At 45.7% G+C, this 24,940-nt stretch overlaps 1 protein-coding gene across 5 annotated transcripts in view; it reads right to left on the minus strand.

Annotated features, from left to right (window-relative positions):
- DEF8 (differentially expressed in FDCP 8 homolog) overlaps positions 1 to 24,940 on the minus strand; it is a 641,504-nt gene that overhangs the window by 565,224 nt on the left and 51,340 nt on the right. For 4 of the 5 annotated variants that reach the window (XM_069635559.1, XM_069635560.1, XM_069635556.1 and 1 more), the window contains exon 2: positions 5,752 to 5,886. In XM_069635559.1, coding sequence (XP_069491660.1) covers positions 5,752 to 5,875 — 124 coding nt within the window. In that variant the 5' untranslated portion in view covers positions 5,876 to 5,886. The remainder of the gene's footprint in view (positions 1 to 5,751; positions 5,887 to 24,940) is intronic. The other variant, XM_069635558.1, reaches the window with a different exon arrangement.

Here is a 24,940-nt window from a genome sequence, read left to right on the forward strand (position 1 = left end):
AATGGAGAGATGCCAAAACGTGAAGTATGTCCTAGTGGTCATATGTGCATTTAGCAAATGGGTAGAAGCATATCCATTAAAAGACTGCACTGCTATGAGCACGGCGAAAGTAATGTTAAAAGAATACTTTTCCCTTTTTGGCTTGCCCAGTGTCATGTGGTCAGATAACGGTCCACATTCTGTGGGCACAGTAATACTACAGATTTGTGCAGGTCTACAGATTGAAAAGCGATTCCATTGTTCTAGGCACCCCATGTCTGCCGGTCTTATTGAACGCCATAACGGCATCTTAAAATCTAAGATTAGCAAGATATGTGCAGGCAACAAGTTAAGCTAGGTAGATGCTATTGTGCATGCGCACGTCTGTGCAGGCGAGAACTGGGCTCTCCCCGTATGAAATTGTCATGGGGAGACCAGCGAATGTTTGGTGTGCACCTCAGCCGAAGAGGCTGAGGGAATTGGAATATCCTGTATCTATTGTAATCTGTTAATGCAAACATTGTGTTTGATTCATCAGCAGGTGCAGGAGGCATTGCCAATAAGATACACTGGCCCGGGACATGCACTGGAGCCAGGAAACTGGTGTTACGCTCACCTGGACCCCACAGGGGTGTCGATCGGACCCGGACAGCTGCGGTCTCCGTCAACGTGATGCGTAGTGCAGAGATGACTGTCTGGACTGGCCCGCCTAGTCTTGTCTGCTGGACCCGAAGAAGTATTTTCCTGCAAGTGGAGACAGGGATTAGCCACCTGTGGGTTTTAGTGATGGCCTCCCAACTGTTCTTGCTCTCCCCCACTAATCACCTCCGATATCCCCTTAGTAACCTCACCTTATGTTTGTAAAAGATGAGCTCTCCATCCTGCGTGTCTTGCAGGGGCGGGTAGATACCAATTACTTCACTAATTTGAAGGTGTTGGGAGAGTTCCGGTAAGCATTGACTCTGAAGTCCCAGGCGGGATTGGTAAGTATCAAGTTCAAAGAGTTCAATGTGCCCGATGTTCACTCTTGTCCCCTTCCTTCCTTAAGTTGCAACCGAGTTCGTGAGAAGAAGGTCTCGTAGCTGCTGCTGGCGTTCAGGTAAGAGTCTGTTACCCAACGCTGTCCGGTAACTATTGCATGCGTTAACGTGTTGTTTTTCTCCCTCTTTACAGATGCCGCATATGAAGATATGGAGAATAATACCGCCGGTGGTAATTCAGGTAAGTATATGGTGGTAAGAAGTATTTGTGGATTCCTTTGGCTCACCTTGTTATTCTTGTGCCCCTAGGTGCCGGAGTACGGCGAAGAAATGATGGACTGTGCCAGATCGAAAGATGCTGTGAGAACTGGCGAGTATGGCGCCGTGCTGGAGCTGGCGAAGCGACGCGTGCAGGACTGATGTACTTTCCAGGTCGGGAGATGAAATGGATCCGGAATCAGGTGAGGAATTTGAAATAAGTTCGTTTTCTAACCTTGTCCTTTTCTTCCTCTTTATTCTAGGAGCTCCGGATTCGAGGCGGGCGTGGCAGAAGACTGGATGCTGCCTGCAGGCATGCGGGCGTGGCAGAAGACTGGATGCTGGCTGCAGGCATGGTGAGAGTCACGCTGCTGGATGCAGAATAACACGAAGCATGTGCTGCTGTTCGGGCATGGTTTAAATAGCCTCCAAAGTAGTCCCAGGAAAGAAGTTCCCCAGGACCACACCCGAGTAAAAAATAGTCCCTGTAGTAAAATAGTCCCATCCAGGCCTCACGTTGGCTTGGATTTATTTGCAGCATGGTCTGCATGAGGTAAGTAATGTCTATGAGCCTGGCGCCTATGGCACCAGGAGTGATTTTTATTATGATCCTGGTGCCTATGGCGCCAGGACTGAACCCAGACAGCCCCTAGCTGGGGCTGCTGGGGTTTTTGTAAATGTCTGGATGCCTGCTCCCGGGGCTGATGGGCTTGATCCGGATGCCCGGGGGTAGGCATCATGACAACTGGGTGCTAATCAAACATTTTGAGCGAAAGACATCATTAGCACCCAGATGGCGTGGGCCCTATCTGATCCTCCCAACTACGCAGACGGCAATTCGGGTGGATGGGCGGAAGGCGTGGATACACGCCAAGAAGGTCCCACCACCGCTTGAAAGACTGACTCATCGAGACGACCAGAAAGAGACAGCGGTCCCAGCAATGAAAGAAACGATTGCCAGTTCTTTGTCACAAAAACTGCCTGATCCTGAAACAAAGCCTGAAGAGATTGCTGTGAAAGAGGAAGGACAAAGAACGCCCCAACATTGTCCAGCAGATCCTGCATCACTGCTGGCCGACACCAAGCGTGTATCGCTTTGGCGCCCACCATCTATTGCCACACCACAGCCTGAAACGAAATTTGCATCATCACGTGGGCGCCCGCCATCATCTGTCAGAGTGCCACAGGCAGACTCCGAGTTTGAGTCTGGAAGTGCATCCGCACTGTTCGTTGATCACAAGATACCACGAGCAAGGCGATACAATTTGCGGCCCAGGAAAAAGGAGTAATCAAGCCTGCATTCCTGTTGATTTTCTTTTTGTTGCCTCTGTTTCCTATTCTCGGGCGAAGTAGGAACCGGAGGCCTAGAGGAGAGCGTCGTGAGGGTTGTGCAAATCGGACAGCCCAATAATCGAGACTCCTCGGTGCTAACACAAAATCCATGTGTCCTGAACCCGTACAGACAAACGGGGCGCACATGGTACGAAGGCAATTAATAACCGCTCTGGAGTTCTTTTGAGCAAATGTGCAGACGCACAGAGAGCTTGCCCAATGTGTAGCGATCCAGGCTGCTAAGAACTGGCAGGAATGACTGTTGACATTATCGAACTTATCGACATTCCAACGAATGCAACAACGAGAGACATTCACGACGAACACTGCAGAGGAAGGAGGACTACGAGAGAAAATGCCGGAACCAGCTTTTGCCTCCTCCTGCACCACTGCTGATAATGAATCAAACATAGAAACTGAAAGATTACACAAAAAGAGTTATCGGAAAAACTGTATGCTAATTCTAACAATAATAATGTGCGTAATGAGCATAATAGCCCCAGTAACGACAGCACTGGTATTATGGTACCTGCATGAAATGCACCCCTTAGAAATTCTATTGGCCATAAGAAACAACTCCACCACTGAAAGCCCTGTTCATGCAATTACTTACACTCTGTCCCCAATGGACGAAAGACATGGAGAAGGTTATGGGAACAACACGTTACTGCAAATAATGAACACGACACATTCAATTTTGAAAAAGAATAACTGTTGGGTGTGTGCTCATTTGCCACAGCATAGTGGCAAAGGAATAGGTTGGTACGTGCAGCCACTAACTTTAAGTTCTGCATGCAGTGCATCTCCGAGTACATTATATTACAGAAAATGGAATAAAAGTGAAACGGGTCAATTAGATAGCACAAACATGAATGAATGAATGAATTTGAGGAGATAATTATGAGACCCATAGGTTGCTCCATATTTCATAGAGCACAAATGATAATGCCAAAAGCTACGCCCAAACCAAATGCCACAGGATAGATCGTTTGAATCATCAGTGATCATATTTCGTATGAGATCAGAGGAAAATAAAGATGCAGTGCCTCCCTCCTATACAGTAAACTACAGCCAACATTCTGTTCCTTTCTGTTTAAAGAAGGAAGGTTCTTATTCAGTAGGGACATTCACTAGATGTAAGAATACAGCGATTTTTACAAAGGAAGTAGATCCAGTATATGTAGGTGACCCTGTATATTTTATATGTGGAAAAAGAGCGTATCCTTGGTTGCCTAGAAACTGGGGAGATAGTTATTTAGGACTTTTGTTCCCAGGAGTGTTTCTTTTAAAAACAACGGATATAGTCAAACTATCTAGATCCAGGCCACGAAGGAGTAATCAGGATGGATTAATAGTAGAAGACGTAGCAAAATCATTTGTACCATTTCTGGCCCAAGCAATAAACTCCTATAATATACGACAACTATCCAGAATCTTAGAAAAAACAATAAAAATGGAACAACAGATATATTGTACAACATGACATTATGACATTAGAGGAGAAAGGAATTCGATTAATGACACTTCAGAACAGGATGGCTCTTGATGTAGTCCTGGTTGATCGCGGCGGTGTTTGCAAAATCGTGGGATCAGCATGCTGTGTATTTGTAAACAATTCCTCTCCTACGATTTCTGAAGCGATAAGAAAGCTGCATGTCTTAAGCTCTGAACTCCATACCGAAGAAAGAGATTGGGATATAGGCTCTTGGTTTTGGGAGTTATTATATTCATGGGGATGGAAACTATTTGCGATCCTAGTAGCAGTACTAGGAATATTCATGACATGTTGTTGCATACACTGCTTACCTGTAATATGCACTGAAATTAGTGAAGGGTGTGTGCAGATGATAGGAAAAAGAGCACTATTAAATCGAGTACCCATGGTAATGAGGAAACAAAGACAGTCAAAGAATTTATGTCTATCAACGTAGATGACAATGAGGAGGAAACTAAAAATGCATGAGATTCAGAATCAGAATCTGAATCAGATACTTGGTCATAAGAGGATGCAATGTACGGATGAGACGTTTGGCATATGGCCAAAAGGAGGGTTTTGTCAGTCCAGAAATTCTCGATCGTAAGGCAATATACTTTCTTGGCCGTAGACCAACCACCTCATCTGTGTAGTAACAAGAAGGTATAGAAAAAGCTAAACCATAGTGCGGCCATTTTAGAGGCGACTGAAATCGCCATTTTGTTTTCTTTCTGTCTTCTCAAACGTTGCCTTTTTGCCTCATGTAAAACTGCTTTGCTGAAATATTATTCTGCTTCACTGGTGCACAATGCAAGGCCGCGAGCGGCATGTTGAAACATAACACAGTAAACTAGACAGAAATGCCCGGTCCCTCCCGCATATATCCTTGAAGGATGAGCAGCAAGGCATTTTAATGAGAACAGCAGGTGCCAGCTAGTCTGGGCAAGCACAGAAGAAACTCTGGAGTGAACATTACATGACTTGAATTATGCTCTTCTTTGCAGCCCCACTTCCCTGAGCCCGGTAGAGCCCTGGAGAGCAAGTTGACTCCCCAGTACACGAATAGAAACGAGGAGATAGCAAGGCCTGGAATGTGTCTCTCCCTACGCACAGCTTGCTTGTAGAACAATGTCTGTCGGCTTACAAAATTGCAAACTGTTACACAATGAATGTTTGAAAGTGTCAAACTCGTCACCATTGTCAATCATCGTGCCCAGTTCAAAGGAAATGCAATAGGGGCGGTAGAAGTTGTGAAACTACTGATTACTAGATGCTTGTTTTGTATATATGCAACTGTTGTACGAATTTTGCTCTCTTGCGTCCCCCGAGGTCTGGTAGACACGTCGCAGGGCGTGGGACCAGTTGGCCAACTGAGACCATTTGCTTTGCAATAAATCCTAGATTTTGGGAATACAACCTTGTGTCTGGCATATCAGTTTGTGTGTGGTGATTGTGCCTTGTTTCCACAAATAAGTCCCTCAGGGGCCCCTTCACTCCGGTGTAATATTGTGTTTTTTGTCGTGACGTACCAATTTCTGCAATTGAATTTGTGACACAGGTTCTGTATATAATACATTTACTCGAAGTTATGTAGAGAAAAGTTGAATGGGTCTATAGGTATCTCTCCCTGTTCCATTTCGTGTTTGATTTATTGTGCACATTCCACTCCACCCGTAGCACTTTGACAGAAAAGAGGAATGGTTTGTGTCACAAAGCTTTAGTACTAACCGTTAGGAGGTAGGTTGTTGATGGTACCTGAAGGTCTCTGGTCATCCTGGCTACCGATTTCCCGTTTGTTGAAAGGATTGAGGTGGGCCTGACGAAAGCGAACCAGTTTCTCATCATATTCCATATCAGGGCAACCTGCAGATGCAGACCAAAAAAACAAACAAAAAAAAAAGAAAGTGAGAGGGGCGACAGTAGTTTGAACATCAATTTTGGAGGCAAGCATTGGGAAGAAGCCAAGGAACGCTGTGACATGAAAGTTGAACAGGCCACCAGGGGCATGCAGAAAGAAAAAACGAGTGGAGGAAAACCTCTGGGAGAGGTCCCGTTTACACAAAAGAGGATATGCCTTCACTGAAAGGTTTTTGAGCCATATAGGTGAATAGTATTTTCAAAAAGGGATTCCTGTGAAACATTCAAAAGGGTCAAAGAAAAGTGGTGTTAAAGATAAAGGGCCTGCTTATCAAGGTGTGTAAAGTGCCCATGTGTGCACAGTAACATACCAGCAAATCTGGTTGCCCTTCAAAAAGTGTGAAGTTGGATGTTCGGAAAGATGGCTCAATTTAGGGTCTCACTTGAAACAGCTTTGGGAGTGTAATCCAAGTTTAGTAGACATTCATCTGAAGACTGGAGGATTTTGGTTTATTGGGAAAGTGATGTGGATTAAAGAGGGGTCCACTCTCGAAGGGAGGGCAAGTTGAGAGGTATGCAGGAAATTGCCCTCATCCTGAAAAGCATGGGACTCCCAAACAGACACTGAAGCATACCTGTTTTCAGAAAAGGTACATAAGGTTTCTGCTCCCCTTAAGTAATGCAAAGTGTAAATAAACAAATAAAGGAACTAATCCTTCAGTACCTACACAGAGGCTAAATTAATGATAGATCAGGCCTAAAAACAAGAACTACAGCATGAACACAACAGCACTTCTGGGGCACTGTAGTATCTGAACTAGTAACAGCAAAAAGAAATGGGCTGCGTTTATGAAATGGGCCCAAGAGTGTGGAAAAATTGTACTATTGGCATGTGAGTGATTGATGTTTTCCACAAGAGGGAAAACAACACATGCAGTAATCCACCCCACAAGCATGTACCAGGTTGAGCCACCTCCCCAATTCAAAAAGACCACAAATAACAGAAAAGTGTCAAACTTGGGGAAGATGCCCCCTCACTTGGGTACACAGCAAACAGGCCGGGAGCGCCCCATGCCAGAAAACTGGAAGAAATCAATAGTTTGGCAAAAATACTATTTTATTAACAATACTCAAACAAAACAGAGATGGTCGTGGACATCGGGCGACCTCCAGTTTCTTCTCCTTCAAACACAGACTTGCCACAAAGTTTTACAGTGATACTAGGCAACTCTGCCTGAGACCACCTACAAAAAGGATACATGGGGAACAGGTCATCAGGGCGAGTTATGAGTGGTTGTTGCAACACTTAAGGTGAACATGGATGGGGATTGGTCTGGGGTAGCATCTCAGCCTTGGCAGGTTGGACGGTTACCAGCACATGAGCAACAATTGAAGGTGACGAGAATGGCCCCAAGAAGCTGCACATCTCAAAGTTAACATTCCCTAGGCCTGGAGCCAGGACACTTGGCTTTCAACTTATCGTTATATTGCATCTTTCATCCAAAGAGATGGATGGGAATTAAGGTCTCATCGGTTCTTGTCCGGCTATAATGAATAGGCCTTCTCTGCCAGCTGCAAGACACATGTGTTTTACAGTGGGTGTCATTATTGTCCTGACCTCTGGAGACTTGTTCAAGCTACTTTGTCTTCAGTGCCAGGTGCGAGCGGATGAGAATTCGACCTTCCCACAACATTGGTTTCCTTGTTAATTTAGATAAAGTTATGTCTGCCGTCTGGGATATGTCTTTTGTCTGCATTTTTCCAACATCGGCTCCAACCAGTTCTTCTCCGCTAACCTTAACAATCTATGTGCTCGCTATGTGCGCTGCTCGCGCTTGGCTCTTCTGCTGACTCAGCAAAACAAGGTCTCTATGCTGTTTTATGGTGTTTCAATATCTCCCATTCACTCAACGGGGCTGTGTCCTCCATCTTGGTTTACATGGCCACCCATTTCAGTTGCGTTCGGCAATTAGCAAATATTTATATATATTCCTGTGCGACTTGCGTTTCAGCATAGGAAAGAGTACATGTTTTCTACCTTAGTGATTGTAAGAGTGTTCGGGTTTAAGTGCAGTTTGACCCGTTTGTGTATCTTCGTGTTTGGATGCATATGTGCTTAGTTTCTAAATGCAACTAAGTGTGTTGGCCCTAGCCTTGACATCATTTGTCTCGTTCGTAATTACAGCTCATCCAGGAGTTCCATCTTCTGCAGGTTTATTGCTTGGGTGAGGTCTGTAGGGTTGACTCAAAGAATGGCATCTCTGACACCGGAGATATAACAGTGGTGAGGGGGTAGATGCTATGAGCAAAGTGCATTGTTCGGGTCTATACTGTCGAAACAGAGGGAGGGCCGAAGCAATGATGGACACATTCATTTACCTCTCTTCAAGAGATTGAGGCATGCAAAGTAGAGAGCATGTACAAGAAAGGCTCCCCATTTGAGTCATAAAAAAGGAGCCGGGAAAGACATATGCACTGTTGCTCCCCAGCAGGCATTTAATGCAATGCATTGAAACTGCATGCAAAGCAGGAATGGACAAGACATGTTTTTAAAAAGTTTGGTCCAGAGACTTTAATAACTAGATGGGTGATTGGTTGCTGTAGCAGAAACATTGGTCCAAAGGGTGTATCAGAGGATCCACTTTTCGTAGAGTGCGGGACAGGTACTTGCTGCTCTAACAGGACTTGTGGCAGCTTCACTGTAAATAAAATATAGACGGTTGTTGCAGGAAGTTTTTGCTTACAATGGGCAGAGATGGTTTTTGAGTGAAGTTGAGCAGATGTCAGCAGGGCTTTAGATAATTGTTAAGTGTATTTTTTGAAGGGGAGCAAAATAGATTTTTTTAACTCTTTAAAAAAAGAAAAACACAAATATAGTAATTCCATTGGACATTTTTAAGAAGTAGTAAAAGCATTTTAACTTGACGAAATAAATTACAATCCAACTTCTTGCCCCTAGCAATTCATACAAATTAAATTACCTTTTCAGATCAGGCTGTAATAAAATAAGGGCTCCTTCCGGTGGCACTGCTCTACTGTTAACAAACATATCTGTGAAACTGTGAAGGTGAAAGCACAGGGTTGAGGTTTCTTTAGGTTTATAGTTTTCTTTTTTTACTCCAGATTTTTTGCTGGGAGGATTTGCCAGATGTTTGGAACCTTAAGGGACAGGTCCATCACTTTCAATAGGGCTGTATGCTGGTTTGCAGCAGTTGTGAGGATGATCAGTAAGAATACAATTGTTGTGGTAGTAAGGCTTCAATGTTTGGCCATGGATCTGTCAGCATTCTAGAATACTACGGATCATGTAGTGCTGTTGCAGTACTGGCAGGACCTGATGAGTGGCTAGTAAAAGGGACAATTTGTTATACACATTTTTAGTCTTCACTGCAGGACCTATCAAGTAGTCGTGGGCACCTGCAGGTCATGTGCTGTTAAAGCCCCTTTTAGGGTTCAGAGATTGAGGAAGGGAGTAGTTTCTTACCTGTAACTCCATTTCTCCAGCGTTGGTATCTTTACTGGATTCACATGTTGTGAATATTTCCCAGTCGTCAGGCTGGGAAACCTTGGTAACTTTAACTTTATCATTTTGCTATGGAAAACTACGACACTTTAGTGTCCTATCAACATCCTTTTGGGTGTTTGACGCTCCACCAATAGGACGCCTGGTATAAATAGCCCCGCCACCTACGGCTCCCTTCAGATTTTAACCTCCAAAGTAGCGGGAACCCATAACCAGGTTTGCCTGCAGGGGCGGCCGGCGGACGCATGTGAATCCATGAAAAATACCAACGCTGGGGAAATTGAGTTACAGGTAAGAAACTACTCCCTTCTCCAGCATTGGATCTTTCATGGATGCACATGCTGTGAATAGATTACATAGCAGTACAACCAATGAATGCGGGGTGTAATAGGCAAACCAAAAAACAGCACTTAATCACATACATGAGACAACAACCCATCAAGTGAATAAACACAAACGAAAAACCCTGGGGCCTACCTTATTGGGTTGTATACTAAACAGTGTTTCTAATAACATCTTTTGAAACCATTGCATTAAACCAAACTTAAGAAGGTGATTTATTAAAGAAATCAACATTCAGGCAAAGTAGGTCACAAGAACCAAAATTAATATTTATTCTTGATGTTGAAATTGTGGTTGGCCCAACGCGTTTCGAGTGGTACAACACTCTTCATCAGGGGCAAATCAAAAATTCTAAGGAAAGATATGTACAAAATTTACATTAGAGTGAAATTTTCCATTAACAACAATTTAGCAAAACAAGTAGTTTCTATAAACTTCAACTGGTATACAGGCTAATTGAATGAGCATAATAAACAGTAGATATCCAAAGTTCTGGGTACATTGACGCAACAAATTAACATGTTTTAACTGGACAGCTAGCATAACATTTCTATTAGAATAAAAGCAGTAGATCAGTGTCATGGGATTACTTTATAGACTGTGCTGTGCACAAGGGTGACTATATGATCATGGAATAGATATAACCAGTGTAGACTAAAGAGTAACAGCAGATAGAAGTAGCTCTAACCTGTGAATTTAGTAAAATATCTTCAAGCGAAGAGGTAGTAGGTCCAGGGAGAGTATCCCAGGTAATCGATGAGACAGTACAAGATGAGTATTGTCAACGGACTCATCTGTAAAAGAGTGAGCATCAGAAGCTAGTAAGAGGGTGCAGGAAGAGAAAACTAAGGCTAAAAAAATAATAATCAACTTACAACTGATGGCGATCTATCTGGACACTGAATAATACGTATAGCCATGGTATAGTTCCCAAGGTTCTTAGTGGTCCAAGGAGGTGGCTTGAAAAACTCAGATTGTAGCCAATATCTTTTTCAAATGTTCAGCAGGTATCCACGAGCCAAACGGATCACTTCCAACACAGAAAAGCTACAAACAGAATTTGACACTATGAGATCGAGATTTCTGGAAAGGGGATTTCCAGAACAAGTAGTGACGCAAGCCATCACCAGAACGGAATCTCAACCTCGGGACAGGTTACTGAATAAACAACCAACACAGACTAAATCCAACTTGATTTACACATTGAGATACTCGGCACAGAGTTTCCAGGTCAAAAAGATCATCACTAAAAATTGGGACCTTATTAAATCAGATCCCAACCATAACCGTCTCTTTCGATCTCCTCCAATGTTAGCGTATAAAAGAGGAAGGAATTTCAGAGATACGCTAATAAAAGCAGAAAGACCTAAAACTTCCACTCAGAGGACACTTACTAAGACAAAAAACGGCACTTTCCCCTGCCTAAATTGCCAACATTGTTAGAACATCATAAAAGGTAATCACATTAGGCATCCTAATAACGGCAAGAAGATTCCTTTGAAAAGCTATGCAACTTGTGATTCTAAAAATGCAGTCTATACCATCAAATGCCCTTGTGGCAAATACTACGTGGGGAAGACCAGTAGAAAAGTTAAGGAAAGATGGACCGAGCATAAGTCACAGATCAGAACCAAAAATCTCAAATCACCTGTGTTCCGGCATTTTAGGGACAACAATCGCAGTTATGGGGAATCCCCGACCATAACGCCGCCGACGAAGCAGTTGACCTCGTTGAATGCGCCTTAGGAGTACTCCTCAAAGGCTTCCCAGCTTTCAAGTGGCACAATGAAATTGTAGAGGAAACCCATCTGGAAAGTCCTTGCTTGGAGATGGCCTGCTAATAACGGCCCATATGCCACAAACAGTTGCTTTGACTTCCTGAAGTCCTGAGTGCGATTCATATAAAACTTTAAAGACCTCTTAATGTCCAGAGAATGCAGGGCCCAAAACGAGGATTAAGCAATAGAGGAGAATTTGTGAAAAGCCGTTGGCACTTTGGGGATAAAGTGCGGGTTAGTGGCCAGGATAACCTTGTCCTTCAGAAATCTCAAGTAGGGAGGGTCAATGAGCAGCGCCTGCAACTCCGACATCCACCTGGCCGAAGTAATTGCTACCAGAAAAGCCACCTTCCAGGACAGGAGCTTCAGGGGAGTCGTGGACATGGGTTCAAAAGGTGGTTTCATCAAAGCCGAAAGGACCACATTAAGGCTCCACACCGGTGCAAACTTAATTGGAGGAAAAGTCCTAAACAATCCTTTCAGGAAATGTTTCACTAACCGATCACAGAACAAAGGAGCAGCATGGGGCCTCCTCGTGAACCGAGAGATTGCAGCCAAATGAACCTTAATGGGTCGCAATGCTAGGGCCCCCCCTTTGCCAAGTGCAACAGGTACGGGAGAACCTGAGCCGGAGAAACGTTCAAAGGTTCAACCCCAGGATGACCCTTACACCATCCACAGAATCTCGTCCATTTATGTCCATAAGAGAGATTTGTGGAAGGTGCCCTCGCTGCCTCCAAAATCCATAGACATTCTTGGGAAATACCTAAATGACCGAACTCTGAGCCATGCCGCCAGGCTGAGAGACCCCCGGATCGTGATGCCACACCTTGCCCTCGTCCTGAGACAGGAGATCCGGAGCCGCTCCCAACCGTATCGGCTCTTCCAGTGACATTTGAAGGAGATCCGAGAACCACGTATGCAGGGACCAGAACAGGGCCACCAGAATCACCCGACACTGGTACCTCCGAATCCACTGGATGGTCCGCCGAATGAGCGGGAACGGGGGAAACGCATACACGAACCGGCCCGTTCATGGGAATGAAAACGCGTCCCCCAGAGACTCGGGATGAGCCCCTCTGCTGGCGAACTCCAGACACTGCTTGTTTTCTATTGTAGCAAAAAGACCCAACGGAGGATGCCCCCATCGCCGGAAGATCCTTGAAACCTGCTGCTACTTCAGCCTCCACTTGTGCAGCTGGCTGGTGTCCCTGCTGAGTGCATCTGCCTGAACATTCAGGACCCCGGGCAGAAGGAAGGCGACAATGTTGATCTCTTGAGCTAGCGCCCAATGCCAAATGTCCTGCGCCTCCTTCGACAGGACCTGGGAATGTGTGCCCCCGTTTCCTTAAATAAAGCATTGTGGTGGTATTGGCCGTCAACACCCTCACCACCGATCCGTGGAAGAAACGACTTCAGGGCCCAGTGCACCGCCCTCAACTCGAGCACACTTATGTGGAACAAAATCCTGTGAATCGTCGAGGTGCGCCCCCCCCCCCCCCCCAGCCTGCCTGGGAAGCGTCTGCCACAATCATATACTGGAACTTCGGCTCAATCAACGGCATGCCCCTCACAAGATTGGTCTTGCACGCCCACCAGCAAAGGGCGTCCAACAAACTTTGGTTGACCACCAACTTATCTGACCACAATCCATGACTCTGCGCCCATCTGTCCGCGAGGAACTCTTGCAGAGATCTCATGGAGACAATTGGGCAGAAGAGGGATACACAAAGCCATGGCTCCCAACAGTGACATGTAACCTCGGACCGACACCACTGTGCCTCCTTCCACTCGCCTGCTTTTACCCGCTTTTTATTTTTTACACGCTCGCTGGAGGGTTTCACCAGATTTTGGCGGGTGAGAAACTGCACCCCCAGGAACACCAACTCCCTGGACGGCGTCAAAAATAATTTTTCAAAGTTGAAGGCGAATCCCAGCCGTTGCAAAAGCCGCATGGTTGCCACAAGACTGTCTCATGCCCTTTCCGGCGATGAACCCCTCCCCGACCAGTCGTCCAGGTAGGGGTACACATGATGACCTTCTCGCCGGAGGAACGCCGCCACTGGCGCCAGACACTTCGTCAACGGCCTTGGGGATGACTTCAAACCAAATAGTAGGACCAGAAACTGGTAGTGTTCCTCTCAGACCACAAACCACAGGAACTTGCGGTGCCGTCGCTGCATAGGGATGTGAAAATAGGCGTCCTGCAGATGCAGCGAAGCCAGGAACTCGCCCGGTTGCACCGACCGGATGACCTCTTGATGGGTGAGCATCTTGAACTTCAGGCGTTGCAGAGTCTTGTTCAACGACCAAAGATTCAGAATGGGTCTCCACTTGCTATTGGGCTTCTTCACCACGAAGTACCGGGAATATACCCCTTGGCCTTGCTGTGCAACCGGAACTGGTTCTATTGCCCCTTTCTCCAGTATGAGAACCACCTCCTGCTGCAGGATTGTAAGATTCGGCTGCAGTACATACACCGGCAGAATAGGAACCAGGGGACACCAGAACTCCGAGTGGCCAAGGCTCATCGTGTCCAATACCCAGCAATCCAATGTTATTTTTCTCCACTCATCGACGTGCATAGCGACCCTGCACACCAGTAGATTGTCCATATGGCAGTCATTGTTGAGGTTTAGCTTGCCTCTCCTTAGACGTAGCGGGCGGCAAACCCCCGGCCTTTCTGCGCCAACTGGGCTGACCTACGATATCCTTGAGAGGAGTAGCTGGAACCATGATCCCTGGTGGAGGCAAACCGGGCATTCCCTGAAGCACCCCGGAAGGGCCGAAAGGAGCAAAAAGAGCACCCACTCTGTAAGGAACCTAAGGATTTAGCAGTTTCTGCATCCTCCTTCATCCCTTTTAGGGCTTCATCGCTTCTCACCAAACAAGTGCTCGCCTTCACAGGGCATGTCGACCTTATACTGCACCTCCAGGCGAAAGTCAGTGCATTTCAACTAGGCCTGTCATCGAAGCACAACCCCATTGTTATTTTGTTTAAACCTCGACTCCGTCAGGTCCACATCAATATTGATGCTGTGGTTGGAGGCCTCCTCCTCCTCCTCCTCCTCCTCACGCACCAACAGCATTGCTTCCTTTCAGTGTTGCTCCGGCAGATGTTCCAGAATTGGGGCCAGCCGATGCCACATTTCACGATCATATCTGGCCATGATCGCCAAGGAATTTACAGCTTTTACCATTGTCGCCCCGACCGACAAGACCTTCTTTCCAAAGACGTCCTGCGGCCTGGCCTCACTGTCCGGAGGTGTAATGCACTTATGTTGACTTCTGGCCTGCCTGCTGGCAGCCGCCGACACCACAGACTTGGGTGTGGGCTGTGACACCAAGCACTTAGGGGTAGACTCCGGAGCCTTGAACTTCTTTTCAAGGTGACCTTTCACCGCCGGCTCTGAAAACGGGTGGCGCATTGTGCGCAGTCCCTCCTGCCACACGTGGTCGAGAACAGGCACCGAGAAAACCGCCTTCCTCTGTTTGCCCATATGATCGAAGAGGAAGCAGTGCTAACGTTCTTGTTCAGGTGCCAATCCAAACTCCAGACATGCTTTCAACATCATGGCGTGGAACGCCCCAATATCATCCAGTGGCGAGGGTTGCGCCGAACTCCGAGGTTGCTCCACATCCATGTCCGTGTCCCGCGTGTCATGCCTAGTCGGTGACGACGAAACAGTAGACAGTGTCCCATGGAACACTCTCAGGGTCAGATTCCGGTAGCTTGCCTTCTTCTGGATGAGACGGTGGATGGCCTAACCCCACCGGCAACGGCAACCGTGCCGGAGGAGACTTCCTAGGCGCTCCACCAGGCACATCGACCACTGGCACCGCCAGACTCACAGGAGGAGGAGGCAACCTCGCATCCAGCTGCCCCAACAATCATTGAAGCGTAGACAGTACTTGTAACGACAGAAGAGACTGCGGGTTAACCAGCGGATAACCGGGCGGACCAGCCCCCATTCCATTAGACGTAGGCCCCACACTTTGTAGGCCCAAAGCCGATGGGCCAAACACCTGACCCTGGTCTTCCTCCATTTCCGAAGAAACCGAAAAAGTAGCCGGATCCTGATGCAGAATGTTGTCAGGAAGGAGAGACTCAAAGGCGGCGGACTGCCACACCCCATTCGTCGACAAAGGCACCGGCCCACTATCTGTCACTGTCGTGGGCACCGCCGACAACACAACCGTCAACGACAGGACTGTAGACTGCAGCACCACCATCAACGACAGAGCAACCATCGAAGATGTCGTCGGAATCACATCCCTCGGCGTCTATTTTACCGCAGGTCTGGCTTTTTTGGAAGAACCAGACCGGTGCTTCGAAGACTCCCGGCTGGACGAAGAGCGGTGATGGTCCCTGGACGACAAGTGTTTCGACAAAGACTCCTTCGACTTGACCAATCCCTTCTCCGACACGGTAGATTTCTCGGGCCTACCACCAGACCCTTTGAAGGGTCCGACTGACCATGCTTGGACGAAGAGCCACTCGCTCCCTTCGAAAGCTGCTGCCTCGACGAAGACTTACTGCCTTTCCCCACCTCTGACGCTGGCAAAGCAGGACGATGTTTCTTCGCCGGAGGTTCGGCCAACGCCACTGTTGTTCCGCGGACTTCACTGCATGCTCCGAAGACTAGCTTCCCTGGGCCTACCCCACCTCAGAAGCCTGGCACGTGCCCTCATTGAGCCAACAAATAAGCTGTTGATTGCGGTCCTTCAAAGTCTTCTGCGAAAACCCCCGACATATCTTGCAGGCCTCCGCCGAGTGGTGTGGGTAGAGACAGTAAAGGCAGTCCATATGGCCATAGCCTTCGTACACCTTCTTCAAGCCGCAAGTAGCACAAGGCAGAAAAAGACTTCTTCAGAGCCCCAGAAGCCATCCTAGCTCTCGATATCAAAGGCATGTGCAAAAAACATGAACAACATGAGGTGATCCCAACAGTTTGGAGATGGTTGAAATATGAAGGGAAGCCGCGGGGCGGGCTATTTATACCAGGCGTCCTATTGGTGGGGTTGTCACGCCTTCTGTACATTCAAATGCACCCCCTATTGGTTCCCACCCGATTCCAACCACCACCCATCCTGTTTCCGCGACAACACACACACACTCTGACACAGGGACATCAGCTCGCCCTCTCACATATCATAGCAGAACACGATATGGCAGGCCTGGTGTTTATCGCCCCTCCTGGTACTGGCAGTTGAAGTGGAGACTCCTATTTGGTTACAGCACCCGATACGGAAACCTGCACATCACGGATCACGTGACTCTCCCCGGCACCGTCCACAGACCACGTGACTCTCCCCGGCACCATCCACAGTAACCAGCACGTCACGGATCACGTGACGTCCCACCACGTATCAACGCTTCCGTGCTGTGGATCGTGCGACTCCTGCTATTGTTAAATACGCATGGAAACACGGAAGACATTGCTTCACAGCTGTTTCCTTCCCGGATTGCGTGACGCTTCGTCTTGAATCTGCTCTATGCATTCATTGTTGCCAAGACCACGGACTTTGTACTACGGATTGTTTTGCCTACATCCTGAATCTGCACTTGGTATTCTGAACTCATTGTTATCAGACCACGGACTTGTATTACGGATTGTTTTTGCCTACGACCTGCATCTGCATTGTCTCCTCGTTGCCAGACCACGGACTCGTATCGGATTATTCTACGGATTACGTTTTGACCATTGGCCTTACGCTAGGTGTTCACCTGCGGTGCTTCCCTTGATTCCATCCAGCCACTACTGGGGCTCAGCACCGTCATCGTACTCTACTGGGAGGGGCTCGTCATTGCAATTGCCCAGTGCCTAGCCTTCCTCTGTAATTCAGGGTGACACTTCCATACACATAGGTAAGCACTATTTAGGTAAACTATTCTTTGCTCTTGAATTGTCATATCCACCCTGTACTTAAACATATATTGCCTTACAGCGGTCAAGGGATTGTTCTGGCTGTTCCCGAATCCAGGTCCGACAGACTTCCACACCTGTGACCTCAAAGACCACTCAGGCAGTATTTTTGGTGTTGCCTGTGGGGTACTTGGGGACGGAGGTATCCATATACTGCACGACCATCAAGTCCGTAACAGGGGTGTCAAACACCCAAAAAGGAAGTTGATAGGACACTAAAGTGTCAAAGGTTTCCATAGGAAAACAATAAGTTGAAGTTTAAAGATGTAAAGGCAGGCGCCCTGTTACCAGTCTTTAGCTTCTCCTCCTAACGCACGTTTTCATGACTTCATCAATCTTCAGGCAGGTCTGCATTTCTTTTTCAGGTGTGGCAAGTTAATTAGCTCTCAGGATTCTGGTACTTGTATTTTTCGCACTTGATTTTGCTGGCAGGTGACTGGAAACAACTCCCTCCATAGCACAAATCTTCCCCTTGATGGGGGGGGGGGGGGGAGAAAGCCATGGTTGTGGCTCTCTAATATAAGGCATGATGGCCCTGCTGCTGCTGCCTTTTGAGCCCGGGACTCCAGGAAAAATGTTTAAAGATGTAAAGGCAGGCGCCCTGTTACCAGTCTTTAGCTTCTCCTCCTAACGCACTTTTTCATGACTTCATCAATTTTTTGACAGATTGGAGTTTGAAAACATAAAGAGCTGACATGTACACTTTCTTGCAATGAGTGAAAGAGAGGTCATGGTCTATATGAATCCCAGGTCAATGCTAGATTGCTTTGGATTAGCACTTTTAGGAGCTTCAGGATGTGCTGTTGCCCATATTCAGAGCCAAACAGATACAGATCAGGGTGCTGCATTCTGCGCAGGAGTTATTGGGAGATCACTGAATACAAATGCAATTGAAATTTCTTAAACAAACAGTTACACTATTTTTTGCAGCAAGAACTCTCATGTCTCCATATTCCTGGGCAGCTTAATCTACTTCAAATGCTCTTTAAAAAGACAACTCTGACTCGCACAGTGCGCCTTTATCTGGACTGAATTGTGTACTGGTATTGTGGTACTGAGGCATAGATGCTGCACAATGCTCCTATATCCCGACTTGTACCATTCACTGCTGATCCACTAGTGATGCATCAGAATTCTTGGAATGTACTGCTTTCCTTAATTGCATCATGTTCTAGCTTTCAAACACTTAACCACAAGCGTCTCACATTGTAACTCTGTTAGGACTGCCACATGTACAAGTATGACAGTAATGAAATGGCCACAAAATGTGGACTTTAGCCATTAGTTGATGATATTTCGCTTTTGGTGAAAAAGAAATGGTGTACTGTGTGTATGCAGAGTACTGGCATTCATGCTAGGGGGGTAAGTGACGAGTGACATGTGTACCAGGCTAATGGCTTTGAACTTGACATTTTGGATGTTAACGATTTTTCGTTCAAGATTTTCACAGCCTGCTGAATCTTATCAGATTGCACGTTGTGTGGGGGGTGTAGCGTGCGTTTGTGGCTGACTAACAGTTATATAAAGCAATGCTTGTTTAACGGTCAAGATGCGCTTGCTATGTAAAGCCAGATGCAAAATGTAATATTTGCCCTTTACACGATCCGTGGACAGAAGTCAATGCTCCCCCAGCATGCATGGAGTCATAGGCGGTGTCCCAGCACCCGTCCTATCCAAGTTCTATGGTTATAACAAGAGCAGGATACGCTAAGCACTTTAGTCGTCAGTCCAGGCAATATAAGCAAACTATTTCAATGCAGGAAAAGGAAGATGTTTACCACCATGCTGTATGCACCCCCCGCCGCCCCATTTAATGTTTAGCAGCAGTCTGGAGGGAGGCAGTAAACATAGTGAGCTGGAATATCGTTGGCTTCAAAAAGAAGTTAATAGATGTTGACTGGGTCCAATGGCTAAGTGCGCACGATGTGGTATGCTTGCAGGCGACAGATGCATGATGATAGATCTTTGGAAAATTATGTGCAGTAGCACTTTTTGGGCCTGTGTATGCGCAGTATGGGATTACCATAATAAAGTCTTGGACCAAATGACCGGAAAGGCTCAAAGAATACAGCAAAGTACTACTTTATCATCAGTTCAATAAAGTATGGCAAGCTGGTGAACAACGAATTTGTAGTCCACACACTCCCAATGCAGATTGTTTACACAAAGGCTTTATACCTCAAAGTGCATCAGCTATGAAGTCATCCTACGTGGTAAATAATACAATGATCTGGTTTATGGATTAGTTAGGGGACATATCTACGAGAGTCTATATATAGATAGAAGTTACTTTATTGGCTGCTCCTCTCTGCTAGGCAAGCCTCGAACTACCCTCTAACTACATATAACACAGATTATAGCAGTATAACAGTAGCGGATTGGCTCATGCAGCATTGTAGGCTCATCATTGCATAGGCCCTCATGATAGGTTGGCATTCTCTCCCAACGTTGGAGACTCTGCTCACTAGCAGCACGTAAGCAAAATTAAACTCTGATGCAGAGAACAACCTCAGACTACTACCCACTTAACCAATTAGTCCATCAGCTCTCATCGGTCAGGCCTTCAGCTAAGGCGGCTTCGTTGTAGTTGACCTTGAGGGCTGTTCTCTTCTGACTTTTAAGGGAGTTTAGGTACACCACTGTCTTCGTCTGGATCTCAAGGAATTAGCCATGTTTGAGTTTTGAATCGTGTGTTAGGGGGCCATGATTTTGTCCATGCCACCCTCTTATTTAGTGCTATGTGATTAAGTCATCTCGGGTGCCATTACTCCTTTTGGCCTCTGGAGACTTGGTTGCTCTACCTCACATTAGCTTTTCTGCATCTTTTATCATCAGTATTTGGCACTCGTAAATGTTCGGTCATTTAATCTAAGAGAAATATGTCCCGCATAAATTGATTATCCTGGTTACCTCCTCCTTGTACCCTTCAGTAGCTTCTCACTGTGGCATCCAAGATCTTTATCCAGCAGCATATTCTTTGTTCATGCATGCATTTGCATTTCCACCCTCTGTCAGATCTGGTCCCTCTCCTTCCAGCTCTTCCCTATCATTGAGAGCAGACGTCCATATTTTCAACATGGCCGCTTCAACCGTGTTATGTTGCCTACTGCAGCAAGCTCCTATATGGCTCATCTACCTTGCATTTCTGTGACTATACATTCACTACTCATCTTCTAATTTATGGTTTCTTCTTACTTGTATGGATGTTTACTCTTGTTTCTTCAGTTACGTCTTTATTCTTAAGTAGTCTTATATTGTTTCAGTGCATCATTGTACCTTCTCCTTATGACATCACTTTGCATTTGTCAGATCTTCTTTACAATTCTTTGATATTCAGTGGTGCCTGAAAGTCTCCAGCTGCCACCTCAGTGCAAGGGTACATTCGATACAGTTGTCCAAGTGTGCATAATGTCTCTCATACACTCAATGTGGTATTAGGACGATGCCCAGTGTTATGCAGAGTGTCTTCCGGTTATTCATCGAGTATGACAGAGGTGGGCGGCGGAGTCCATCAGTGACATAAACGTCTGCTACTCTACATTCCCTCCTCTGGTCGAGTCCTCAACCACTTATTCTTCCTCAATGCTCTTCATTCTTCTTCCAAAGAATGATTTCTTCAGGACCCATATCTTAGTCCCAGACTCAGGTCACCTGCGTTCTTGATGTGTTCATTCACGCTCCAGGTCATGTGGCAGCACTCTCCAGTTGGTTGACAGAACACCAAACGCCCTACATAGCTCTTACGATGCTTAGGTTAACAGAACGGTATTTCTGAGGGTCCTAGAAGACTTTCTTTCAGGTGCTCACAGGTAGTATTTTCGGTCTGTGTGTGCTCATCAGTCACAGTATTTACATCAATCATTATCTTCATTCCAATTGCTTTCTTTGCGGGCTTCTTGCATTGTCCAATGAATATTCTTATAAGGCAGAATCCCAGCAACACCAACACTATTGCTCCAAATAAATTGAAGGCATTTGCCAGCCAAGTTGGAACCCATGAAAACAGACACAAAAAACAATCTTCATCCCAAGTCTCGTCTACTTCATCCACCATTTTCGTATGCAGAGTTGACAGTATAGTTATTGCTTCGGTCAGGGTTCCATTTTTTCCGTCATGGGCAGATAAGTATGTATAGCAAAAAAGGCCCGATTTTGGCACGCATCCCTCCTTCCATTGCTGTAATTAAGTCCAGGACATGCCTGTTCCGGAAGCCCATGAGCCAGATTCTACTCTGATCGCATTAAATCTTTTTATTGTCGTGTTGAAAGTTTGTAGCAGCTCCCACCAAGTGATATGTAACCACTTGGTGTTTACTGCAGTCTGAATTCCTGGCATGAACATAGCTGTAAATATCACTGCTGTTCTGCTGAACAACTTCTGTTTATCTGGAAAATCATAATAGGCATCCATGGATTTTGGCTGAAAGATAGTTCTCCCTCTTCGGTCGTGTGATGTTAAGCGATCTCTTCTTACTCGGGTGTGCATCCATTTTTGGAACGTGCAGGTGACTTTGTGCTACTACTGAGGCTGGTATGCTTATCAGTACCAATGAACAAACTCCTCCCCATTTTTGTGGCAATTTCATGTATGCTGTTGTTCCACAGGCCCAGTAGTGGTCCATCAGGACTGCAGTTCCTCCATTCATTCCTAGTATGTCAAAAACTCGGCCACACTTGAGGTTTTCTCCAACTTTTACTGTGCCATCATTTCTGAAGCATAAGGATGCATCCTTCAGAGGTAGTATCTGCAATGGTCCCCCCTCATCAGCGGCCCATGTTAACAACCATACAATCTTAGGCCATTGACCCTTGCATCCCCTTTCTGCATTCACAACTACTTCCCCATTGTCCCATCAATATGATTGCCTTGCAAACGATCAATCCATCAGCCCATCCTTCAGGACTAAGGACTGTTCCTTTAATTAGTAGTTGACCTCTTTCCCAGCATTTTATTATTCGGTTCATTGTCTCTTGCTTTGCTCTTGACTTCTTATATTGCACATAATGGTCTTCTCTTTGGGGCGTCGCTTTATTCACCTACACTATGGATGCTGTCCTGCCTTGCAATTGTCCTCTGGTTAAGCAAAGTGCAAGGTGCATCAGGTAATGTGCCTTTTTACTGATACTTTTGTTGCTATGAATATTCTAGATGTTCCCAAAGCATACGGTATAAGGGAACGTACATAGCAGCTTTCGTCTGATGTTTTTCTTCCCACTTTCTTCATGTGTTTTTTTTTTTTAATGGGCTGAATTGTCAAGATATGAATTCATACCTTCATCGTCTTCCCAAACATCGCTTTTAGATCAGACAATTTGTTCAGAAATATCACTCATGCCCTTGAAAGCCATAGAAAGGGATGTCTCATTCTCAGGTATTTCACTTGAATTATAAAACAATCTCTCACAAAATATAAAGAGCATAAGAAAATACAAAACACATAAGGCAAAATGTAGTTGTAAGAAGTATTGCCATTGTATTCGAATGTCACATGATCTCTTTCGGAGTAGCTGGTCTTCTTGTTAGTGTGCATTTTATATAATGGAAAAATTCCCATTTTTTGATTTGCTGCATTCACCTTTAGTTATTGTTCAAATTTGTACTTTTTATAACAAACTGGATTATTATAGCAATAATAGCTCAAATGATAGGACTGTTTTTAGGATTTACCGAAAATACAGCTACGGGTCATCGCACTAGAGCAGGATAGGTCCGCAATATGTAAACAACAGCAAGCAAGAATGCATACAACGTATCAGGCAACATAGAATGTGTTATGCAATTTCCGTGTCATGTTTTTCAATGTCCAATCGACTTTTAATTGAACTGAGAAAGTTCTGGAACAGTTGCAAGTCCATTCATTCCCTATTAGACTTAGGAAATGCCCGTTTTGTTCCAGATAGTTTTTTTAGTCCATCGATTCTTTATCCTTGCCCTTGGTAGCCGATCTGGTCAGCATGCACAGAACTTAGTTTCTTGCTTCACTGTCACCGGGGGTTGGGTCTCTCCTTTGTAGAGCTTCACATCATTCAGGTGCAGCCAGGCTCTTCTCCCTTGAGATTTTAACAGTGGTAGGGTTAACCACATCAACTAAATATGATCCTTTGAAACTGGCTTTATTCCAGGTTCTAACAAAGCTCTTCATGAGCACCTGGTCCCCTGGATACAAAATAGACAGTTTGAGCAAGTCAATAAAGTCAGTTGATCGACTGCCTTTCTCAATCTTCTTCAACCCTTTCCTTGGATTGTTGATCTGTTGAGAAATAAGAAACACTAGCAGTCATATTGGTTAAATAATCATGCATCTCATCACTTAATGTTTTTGCTACACTGTGAGCATCAGTTTTTACTTGAGTGAGAAGAACAAGAGGTTCTCTCATGCAGCATCCAGTCACCAACTCAAGAGGAGTTAGGTGGTGATCTGGGCCAGGCTGGTTTCTCAGAGCAAATAGAGCAAGAGGTAGGCAATGTAGCCATCACTTCTTCAGAGTCATTTTAATTTTAGCTATCCTTTCCTTGAGAAGTCTGTTTAACCTCTCACAGACACCATTCGCATGTGTGTGACAAGTGGCGGAAAACCTATGCTTTATACCTAATAAAAACTATCTGCTCAAATAACGTATTTACAAAATGCGGGTCATTATCAGACTGCAGGAATTTGCACACGCCCCATCTAGGAAATCCCTCACGAACTAGAAACTTAGCAGCACATGTGGCATCAGGGTGTGTGCATAGACCTGATTTGATCCATCTGGAAAAGGGACGTACTACTACCGCATGCACCTGTATCCTTTGCATACTTGTAGCATATCCACATAATCTATATGTATTTGCTGAAATGGACCATTGGGCCTACGGAGTTCTCCTCTCACTGTTGACATGGTGTGCCCTGCTGTACATTTATTGCACAAACTGCAATTTACATTAAACTGTGCCACATGTACATTTATTGTGAACCAGTCTTGTGCGATAGTTGCATCAAGACTCTCTCTGGTGGTGTGCGTAGGGTAGTGAAACTGCTCCAGCGCCACCTTCAACAATGCTTGAGACATAACTGGCTTTCCAGTGCCATCCTGTCTCCATAAAGCATCAGTTGGGGATAAAGAACACCCAGTCTTTTCCACAGGTCCTGCTCTTCCTGTGGCGATCGATCTTGCAGCTCAATTAACCAACCGTACAATGGATAACATTAAATCCTTCCTGCATCAGCATGCATCGCTCTGATCATTGCTTAACATCGAATTCAAAATCAGAAATATTTGGTAAATATGCTGCTCTTTTTGCCTCTACGTCTGCGCCTTTGTTTGGGCGAGAAATTAAGTCTGCCCCTTTAGTATGGGTGGCACACTTAAACACGGCGATAGCCAATGGAAACTTTAGTACTTTAATGAGCTTGCTCAATAGAGACGCAGGTTGTAGTGGAGTGAATTCTGTGCAGAGGAAAATCCTCCTTTTCCAATGCGACAACCCTGCGTGTATGGTTGTCGTCACG

This window comes from Ambystoma mexicanum, chromosome 1q, assembly GCF_040938575.1.
Source record: "Ambystoma mexicanum isolate Mex_15411 chromosome 1q, UKY_AmexF1_1, whole genome shotgun sequence".
Classification (NCBI taxonomy): Eukaryota; Metazoa; Chordata; class Amphibia; order Caudata; family Ambystomatidae; genus Ambystoma; species Ambystoma mexicanum.